General features: G+C 44.3%; 1 protein-coding gene across 1 annotated transcript; it reads left to right on the top strand.

Annotated features, from left to right (window-relative positions):
- The first annotated feature begins 6,424 nt into the window (after nucleotides 1-6,424).
- LOC121567384 (retinol dehydrogenase 13) lies at nucleotides 6,425-9,548 on the top strand. Its single transcript, XM_041877399.1, has 7 exons — nucleotides 6,425-6,603; nucleotides 6,890-7,008; nucleotides 7,310-7,465; nucleotides 7,673-7,777; nucleotides 7,944-8,156; nucleotides 8,320-8,421; nucleotides 8,609-9,548. The coding sequence occupies exons 1-7, from the start codon at nucleotides 6,539-6,541 to the stop codon at nucleotides 8,944-8,946; spliced, it is 1,098 nt and encodes a 365-aa protein (XP_041733333.1). The 5' UTR covers nucleotides 6,425-6,538; the 3' UTR covers nucleotides 8,947-9,548.
- The last annotated feature ends 426 nt before the right edge of the window (nucleotides 9,549-9,974 follow it).

Raw genomic sequence — 9,974 nt, 5'->3', positions numbered from 1 at the left:
CTCTCACGTGCACTGGGTCCTAGCGCCAGGGCTTTGTTCCCAATATGCCTTTTACTTACTACACCAATGACTGTTGCATAATTCAGTAGTTTATGGCCTCAAGTACTTTCAATTAATGTACTGGTTGGTGGTTCCCTGGCCATGTTTAACAACAGGCAGGCATGCAGGCATATTTGTCAACCTGAATAGATTGGATTGGTGGAATGGGATTGGAATAACAGGGATAACCTTATCAACCTTAGCGCATAGTCCCCCACTAATCCTTTGAGAGCATGATCAGAAATCACGGATCAGAAAGGTTGATGAGTAGAGGAGTTGAACGGTTGGGAACTCGTCATCGCCATATCCCCCTCAGGCTGGGCATTAGTTCCACTCAAGACCCACTGCTCCATAACTAAGACATTCTAGGCCTACAGGGTGTGAAAGATAAGCTGGTTACACACATAATCAGGACAGGATCAGCCCACGGAAGAGGAAAGAAAAAGGAGCTTCAGCCTCTGTAACAACAGTTTATGAGGTACACCACCCCGTTCACCAAAATGGATCGCTCCTACAGACAGTGAATCACCTGGCCATGGCTTGCTATATAAAGCAGGCAGACAGGCATCGAGGCATTCAGTTACTGTTCGATTGAACGTTAGAATGGGAAAAACAAGTGACCTAAGTAACTTCGAGCGTGGTGTGATCGTCTGTGCCAGGCGCGCCGGATCCAGTATCTCAGAAACGTCCGCCCTCCTGGGCTTTTCACGCACGACAGTGTGTAGGGCAGGGCTGCCCAACCCTCTTCCTGGAGATCTACCGTCCTGTGGGTTTTCAGTCCAACCCTAATTTAACACACCTGATTCTACTTATTAGCTGTTCAACAAGACCTTAACTAGCTGAATCAGATATGCTAAATTAGGGTTGGACTGAAAACCTACAGGACAGTAGATCTCCAGGAAGAGGGTTGGGCAGCCCTAGTATTTACTGAGAATGGTGCGACAAACAGAAAACATCCAGTCAGCTGCAGTCCTGTGGGCAAAAACAGTTTGTTGATGAGAGAGGTCGAAGGAGAATGGCAAGAATCGTGCAAGCTAACTGGCGGGCCACAAACAGACAAATAATGGCACAGTACAACAGTGGAGTGCAGAACGGCATCTCGGAATGCACAACTCCTTGATTCTTGTCTTGGATGGGCTAATGCAGCAGATGACCACCCTGAGTTCCACTCCTATCAGCTAAAACCAAGAAGAAGCGGCTCCAGCGATCACCAACACTGGACAATTGAGGAGTGAAAAAACAATGCCTTGACCATGACAAGAAGTTCAGTTTACTTGAGTGGCCTGAGCAGACCCCAGACCTCAACCCAATAGAGCATCTTTCGGATGAGATGTAACGGGCTGTTCGCAGCATTAATGTACTGTCGTCCAATCTGCAGCAACTGTGTGATGCCATCGCGTCAGCATGGACCAACATCCCTGTGGAACGTTTCCGACACCTTGTAGAATGCCCCAAAGAATTCAGGCTGTTCTGGAGGCAAAGGGGTATCCGACACTGTACTAGATTGGTGTACCTAATAAACTGTCAGGTGAGTGTATGTCAGTGCTAAGAATATGTCTGCCTCTGCCTATGTCTTGAAACAATATCAGTGACCTCAGGGTATTCTATTGCAGTATTTTCCTGTTAAAGTAACATGTATTGAAAAGACAGTTAGTTGATACAGTATCATCAGTTAGATGACCTCACCTTTTGAGAGGTTCAAGACTTCTCACACTCTCTGGGAATTGGGCAAGAAGCAGTGAGGCGGAGAGTGAGAACTAGGCTGTCATAAATCATGTTGAAGGTCAAGTACTGTGGGCTGACAACAGGGAGCGGTGTGGGTCAAATAAGTCCAGGGGGGCTTGAGCCATGAACAAATAGAGCAATGCCACCATTTGTCTGCTCTCCCCTCTCTCTCTCCTCCCTCTCTCTCTCGCTCTTTCGCTCTCTCCAGAGAAGTTGCTCTGTATCCTTCCTTCCTTCCTCCATCTCTCTCTCTCTCTCTCTCTCTCTCTCTCGTTCTCTCCTCTTTTTTCAGACACCAGACATTCATTGCTCTTGTCCTAGTTTTCACTTTTGTGTGTCACCTCTTCCTCTCATTTACAGGGGTGGCCTCCTTTCTCTCTGTTCTCAAACTTGTTTTCTTGTTCAGCAAAGTGAACTGTAAAAGCATGGACTGTTTCACTGCACTGTTTTGCTTTATAAAAGGATATAATTGTGACATTGTGCACATCAGCAGCCTGTCATGCTTAAATTTGTTCTCTAATTCATCTGAAATTCAGTCAAAGCTTGGCAAAGAATGTCATCATGAAATGTCATCTCCCTAACCTTTATTGTCTCTCTCTATTTCCTATTGCCAGTGCAAGAAGGTCTGTGGATATCCATCCGTGCCCCCTACGTTGTTTGTAATGTCCCAGTGTTATATAACAAGAGGAGAGTGTTCAAGGGGAGGGTGGTCTAGATATGGAGAGCTTAGACTGTGTGTTATAAACAGGGACGCAACTTTGGTTTTAGAAGTGGGGGGGACATAATTTTTTATTTATTTTTTATCCAGGCAGATAAACACTCCAAACAGCCTATCCGACTGCTCGGAGGCGTCCGCATGGTCCTAAAGCACACCGTTGCCTCGTTTTGTATCCAATGATAAAACTGGGGGGGACAAATGCAATTTCAGAATGTGGGGAGGACATATCCCTCCGTCCCCAGTGAAAGTTGCGCCCCTGGTTATAAATGTGGCTTAGACACTGAGCTGTTCTGACAGCATTGGAGACTTGTTTACTCCACTGATGTTGGGCCAGCTTCAAAGGACTTGTGTCTGGGATCATCAGCATCTCTTTAGAGAACATCAATAAGACGTCCTAATGCACAATGCAGACAGAGGGTCACCCTGCGAGCGATTGAGAGAGAGAGCGAGAGCGAGAGCGAGAGAGAGAGAGAGAGAGAGAGAGAGAGAGAGAGAGAGAGAGAGAGAGAGAGAGAGAGAGAGAGAGAGAGAGAGAGAGAGAGAGAGAGAGAGAGAGAGAGAGAGAGAGAGAGAGAGAGAGAAAATAATAAAATAATAATAAATAAGATATAATAAATAATAAAAGCCAAACATTAGAAGGATTACTTTTATACTATTCCAGGTATTCCTTAAAGGGGTAGGGTTTCAAGTTTCTCCGGAAGGTGGTCAGTGACTCTGCTGTCCTGGCGTCGTGGGGGAGCTTGTTCCACCATTGGGGTGCCAGAACAGCGAATAGCTTTGACTGGGCTGAGCGGGAACTGTGCTTCCGTAGAGGTAGGGGGGCTAGCAGGCCAGAGGTGGATGAACGTAGTACCCTCGTTTGGGTGTAGGGTCTGATCAGAGCCTGAAGGTAAGGAGGTGCCGTTCCCCTCACAGCTCCGTAGGCAAGCACCATGGTCTTGTAGTAGATGCGAGCCTCAACTGGAAGCCAGTGTAGTGTGCGGAGGAGCGGGGTGACATGAGAGAACTTGGGAAGGTTGAACACCAGACGGGCTGCAGACATAGAGAGTCAAAAGATGCAGAAAGGGAGGAGAGGAGGCTTGAGGAGGCAGAGTCAGGAGATCGGAAGGAGAAGGATTTAGCAGAGGGAAGAGATGATAGGATGGAAGAGGAGAGAGTAGCGGGAGAGAGAGAGCGAAGGTTGCGACGGCACATTACCATCTGAGTAGGGGCAGAGTGAGTAGTGTTGGAGGAGAGTGAGAGAGAAAAGGATTCAAAGTAGTGGTCGGAGACTTGGAGGGGAGTTGCAGTGAGATTAGTAGAAGAACAGCATCTAGTAAAGATGAGGTCAAGCGTATTGCCTGCCTTGTGAGTAGGGGGGGACGGTGAGAGGGTGAGGTCAAAAGAGGAAAGGAGTGGAAAGAAGGAGGCAGAGAGAAATGAGTCAAAGGCAGACATAGGGAGGTTAAAGTCACCCAGAACTGTGAGGGGTGAGCCATCCTCAGGAAAGGAACTTATCAAGGCGTCAAGCTCATTGATTGATTGATTCTAGGCCCATTTATAAGGGAACAAGCAAAGTAAAACCGTTTTTTTAATGGTTTGCTTGTTTGAAACAGGCTACAGTAAAACACATTTGACAAAGTACTTTCACTGAATGCTCTAAATCAAATAAAATGTTATTTGGCACATGCTTCGTGAACAACAGGTGTAGAATAACAGTGAAATTCTTCCTTACGGATCTCTTTTTAAACAATGCAGAGTTAAAGATTAAAAATATAAATAGTGACATGAGGAATAAATACACAGTGAATAACGAAAAACAATAACGAGTAAAAATAGCATGGCTTTATAAAGGAAGTACCAGTACCGAGTCGATATGCAGGGGTACGAGGTAATTGAGTTAGCTATGTACATATAGTAGGGGTAAAGTGACTAGGGAACAGGATAGATAATATACAGTAGCAACAGCGTATGTGGTGAGTGTGAAAAGTGTGTGTGTGTGTGGCGTCAGTATGCATGTGCGCGCGTTATGTGTGTGTGGCCGTTTGTAGTGTGCGTGTGTATCACAGGAGGTTGGTGGCACCTTAATTGGGGAGGACGGGCTCATGGTAATGGCTGGAGTGGAATAAGTGGAATGGTATTAAATACATTCCATTTGCTCTGTTGCAGCCATTATTATGAGCCGTCCTCCCCTCAGCAGCCACCACTGTTGTGTGTGTATGTGTAGGTGTGTCAGTGTAAGTATGTGTGAGTGTGTGGGTAGAGTCCAGTGTGTGTGCATAGAGTCAATGCAAGAGAGTTAGTGCAAAAAAGGGTCAATGCAGGTAGTCCGGGTAGCCATTTGATTATTTATTTAGCAGTCTTGTTTAGCACTCTTATGGATTGGGGATAGAAGCTGTTCAGGGTCCTGTTGGTTCCAGACTTGGTGCACTGTTACCGCTTGCCGTGCGGTAGCAGAGAGTACATTCTATGGCTTGGATGGCGGGAGCTCAGCCCCAGTGATGTTCTGGGCCGTACTCACCACCCTCTGTAGCACCTTGCGGTCGGGTGCCTTGCAGTTGCCGTACCAGGCGGTGATGCAGCCAGTCAAGATACTCTCAATGGTGCAGCTGTAGAACTAGTGCTACACTTTCACAAATACTTAATTGATGGTTGTTCTTAAAAAGCCCCAAAAAACGGTGACAAACTATACAAAAAAATAACAGTTGGGAAACATGGACAGACACTGGCTTATAACCCATCACAAGAGTGGTAATATCAAAATGTCACACTACACTTAAGGCTTTTGCAGGGGTATTCGTCAGTTGGGACAACTACTCCAAAGACTTTGATTTATTACCAAGTAAATATCCGTTTTTGGCCCTAATAATGGGAGTCATTGTCCACAAAGCAGCACAATGGGCTGTCTAGTTCCCGCCTATCCTTTCTTTGGATTGGTGGATACATCTCATTATTGTAATCCTTTTTTAAATATTCGATGAGGGTTGTTGACGTCAACTGCCTGTATTCAATGGAAAGAGATGCTATGCTACTAGCCTCATGCCATGAATATGCATAGCCATCTCGAGACAACTCTGATATAAAGTATTTTTTCTCAAAGTTGCCGGGATGTCGACTGTCCTACTTATATCAGCACACTCGTAACAACTTAAGCATTATGAAACTTCTATTAGATCAAATAAACCTCACATAGCAAATAAGCCATACATTTTTTTGTTAACCAAATTCGACACCTCTTCATTGACCTCCATACAAAAACTCCTTGCTTGGTGGGCGAAACAACGAAATATCGCCACCTGTTGGAGGGCGAAAGATTTTCTGCTGAGTTGGGCCTCGCTCTTCCTCTTCCTCTCAGATAGCTCGCCAGCTTGTAGTCCTAAAACCCCAAAATGAGTTACCTCTGGTTCGTTCAGCCATCCCTATGACGAAAGTTAATGGGGAAAGAATAAGGTTTTGGGATACATGCCGAAAATAAGGTCTGAGGTTAACACAGGCTTATGAGATGATATACGTTTTGTTCAATGAGATACTAACAGTCAGTTAACATAACCTTTATGAATTCTGAAGCCTTTATGTGCTTTATGTGTTGTTGTTTTTTTACATCAATGCTTCAAAATTCACAAAAAGTGGCGTTAGCTGATGAAGATTATGTCATAGAACAAAATGTATAAGATCTCCTAAGCCTGTGTTAACCACAGACCTTATTTTCAGTGTTTATCCAAAAAAACTACAAAAACGCCATTCATTTCCCCATAGGCTTTGTCCAACTAACTATTGTGGAGTTAGTGCCTACAAAAACACGCCATTACTATTTCTCTCTATAGCACCTTTAACATTTTGTCTTACAAGAGAGTAACACCACAGTTATAAATCAATATTTGGTAACACTTACACTATAAATCCCATAATGCCATTGGCGAATGTCTTCGCTGTGATTGGTCAGACGCCTGGGAATTGGTTGACGTGTATTAACATGCGCCTTTAACCTTGTGCATGAGGAAATTATGAAAGTCTCCTGTTTGTGAGTGGTGTTATAACCTGTCTTATGTTACTTTTGTGTGTAAACCTTCGTAAACGATGAGCAAATATATTCTGCCCGTCTCGGTCTTTGGAACAGTGTTTGGGTGCGCTGTTTTATTAAAGTAAGTAGCCTAAGAAATTCCTTTCTTCTCAAAAAGCTAGAAGAATCCTGACACAGCTATACCTTCTGCCATCAGCTGGTGCGTCTGTAGTATTATGCACCTGGTTGACAAAGCTTCCCAATCCAATCAGGAGTTTGATGTTATGAAACTGTCAGTGTCACAGTTAAAGATATGTAATGCACAGTGTTATTTAACATGTTGTAATGTTTAGCCAAAACCTTTCTAAACCATCTCTTACAGCTTGTGTGTCACTCTGAATTATGATTATGAGTCACTCTCCCCATAGGAACCATGTTACTGGAGGCCCTTGTCCCAGTAAGGCTAAAATACCAGGGAAGACAGTGGTCATAACAGGAGCCAACACTGGGATTGGTAAAGAGACAGCCAAAGAACTGGCTAAGAGAGGTACAGAACATTTGGCTGCATAATAGCGGCAACTAACCACCAATTTTACTCAAGGGCTTATTAGTAGGCTACAGAGCACATATTTAGACAATGCACTTATTCCTTTCTGGTCACTGACTATTATTATAGTTCTACTATTATTATTTATTGTGTCTTTACTACTGTGTGATTGGCTAGTTGTTACAAGTAATTCAAGCAAGCATAATTGCTTGAGAAACCAGCCAGAACGACTCCCTTAGGATTAATTATATTAGTTACCTAGCTACTCTTTCCCATTTCCTATCCTCTTCCATCCAATCAGGCGGTCGAATTATTATGGGGTGCAGGGATATGGAGAAATGTGAGGCGGCTGCCAAGGAGATCCGGGGGCAGACACTGAATCCTCATGTTTACGCACACCACATAGACCTGGCCTCTATCAAATCCATCCGCCAGTTTGCAGAGAGAGTCAACCAAGGTGAGTTAAAGTACATACTGGAGGGACATCAACTCAAATGAGACACATTGGAAGTAATGGTCACTTAAGCAGCTTTTGCACCTTTATGAGTTGAGCTACACCCTATTCTCAGACAATGGTGTATGTTTGTGTATCTGTGTGTGTGTGTGTGTGTGTGTGTGTGTGTGTGTGTGTGTGTGTGTTTGTGTTTTCTTCATGTCGTTGCAGAGGAAAAGCATGTGGATGTGCTGATAAACAATGCAGGAGTGATGAGATGTCCAGCAGGGAAGACAGAGGATGGGTTTGACATACAGTTTGGAGTGAACCATTTAGGTAAGCTTCTGAGTTCCCGAATACTCCAACTAGAGTGCACTTTCTGCAATGTTTTATTTCATACTGTTGCTTTACATTGTATTATGATAATAAATACATAGCTATAATATAGAAGCATATGGACATTGTCATATGTTTATGTTACTGTGTTCCTCTGTTTCTTCAGGTCACTTCTTGCTGACCAATCTGCTTCTGGAAAAGCTGAAGGACTCTGCCCCCAGCAGAGTGGTCAACCTGGCCTCTCTCGCCCACATCGTCGGGGAGATCGACTTCAACGACCTCAACTGGGACAATAAGAAGTTTGACACCAAACGGGCCTACTGCCAAAGCAAACTCGCCAACGTTCTATTCACAAGAGAACTGGCCCAAAGGCTAGATGGTAAGTCCAGTAGATCTGTATATGTGTGTGTGTTCTCTGCGTGGGTGGATAGGTTTGTACTCTGTTTGGGATGGTTTGTTATTTTTGTGTTGGGTTTGTATTTTCCATTGATTACAATATTGATTACTGTGTTGTTAATCGCTGTTGTGTGTGGTTGTGACAGGTACTGGGGTCACTGTGAATTGCCTACACCCGGGGGTCGTTGCCACAGAGCTGGGGAGACACACTGGCCTCCACCAATCGCAGTTCTCCAGCTCAGTGCTCAGTGAGTCCGCCGCCTTCTCATTGTGTATTACACTTAGAGATCCACTCACTTGAAAATGTTTGCTAAACCATCATCTAATTTTAGATTAATAGGCTCAGTAGGTCATAGTTAAAGCCCCCAATCACTCATGAAAAGTTATTCACAAAATGCTCCAAATGACCCCTACTGTCTCTGCCTCTCCCTGCAGGTCCGTTCTTCACCCTCCTAGTGAAGGGGCCAGAGCTGGGGGCCCAGCCTAGTGTCTATCTGGCCGTGGCCGAGGAGCTGGAGGGGGTTACGGGACGCTACTACGACGTGATGATGGAGAAGGAGCCAGCACCCAAGGCCCTCGACCAGGAGGTGTCCCGGAGGTTGTGGGAGGCCAGCGCCAGGCTGATGGGGCTGGAGCAGGAGCAGGCACCATCAGCAGCAGTGCCAGCCTCAAATGGGGCCCAAGAGAAGCGCAGCACAGACCCAGACACTAAAATCATAGTCAAGCACCCACTGTCAGTGTTTGAGCAAACAGGAATGAACCCTGGAGTATGAGCCCCGATATGGAAAGAAGTCTCTGTGAACGGTTGACTTTGCATAGGCGCCATTTTCTCTCGACAAGAGAATGTACAATATGAAATCCGAGCTAGCTTGAGATTTCGATTATGGCTCGCAAGACATGTTACAGATATGCTACAGACTAATGCTTGATTTCACCTGGTTGTCCAATGTCCATACATCAGGAGATGTTATAGAGGCAATGATACAGAAGTGACTTGTCCAACAGCACAGTGAGTGTTGGCTTACAGTAGGTTCCAGAGGGAGTAGGTTTTCATTCCAACCAAAGTCAATGTTAAGTTATATTTTAATGTTAATTGAAGATATTGAATAATTATGGAAATAATCCACCTTTCATGGCCAGATACTGAGACAGAATGAAATGGGAATCACTGTTATTAAAACAATTGTTCTATGTTATGAACTGAACTTGAACACACAGGCTCACGCTCATTGCATGTGTTGTAATGAGTACAGTATAATGTTGCCTCATCTGGCCATGATGAGGCTCAAGGGAAAGGGTTACCTGTCATATTAGAGTTGCTTGTCATTGATTATACTATTATTGACTGAGCTAATTAAACAATACTAGAGTGACAGTTGGAGTCGGGAAAGAGGATATGCAATAATGAGATACCTAGAGTTAGTTGCATTATAGATCCAAAACTTAAAAAATAACAATCTTCTCAGATTTCTCCCACAAGACATGATTAAGATAAGCACATACTGTGGAATCTAGAGCCGTATTTATGCTTTAACCCTGTCATGTTTGTTTGGCTTGTTTATGTAATATTAATGGTTTGTGAGGAAGAGGGTTAGCATTCTACAGGCTCTGCTAGTGTTTTAAAACTGTAACCTGCCAATTAACACAACTTGGTGGTGAGCTATCAAACTCAGAGGGAAACACATTTTTCATGAAGAAAATGGAGACCAAAGAAAACATTTCAAACCCCCCACAGAGCTTCTGCAAGCTTTGACTGTGTCTCACCAAAAATATGTTACTTACATGTCTTGATGTTTTCCTC

The sequence above is a fragment of the Coregonus clupeaformis genome, chromosome 1 (genome assembly GCF_020615455.1).
Source record: "Coregonus clupeaformis isolate EN_2021a chromosome 1, ASM2061545v1, whole genome shotgun sequence".
NCBI classification, from domain to species: Eukaryota; Metazoa; Chordata; class Actinopteri; order Salmoniformes; family Salmonidae; genus Coregonus; species Coregonus clupeaformis.
Note: the sequence above shows the minus strand (reverse complement) of the source record. Positions and strands in the feature narration are given on the sequence as shown.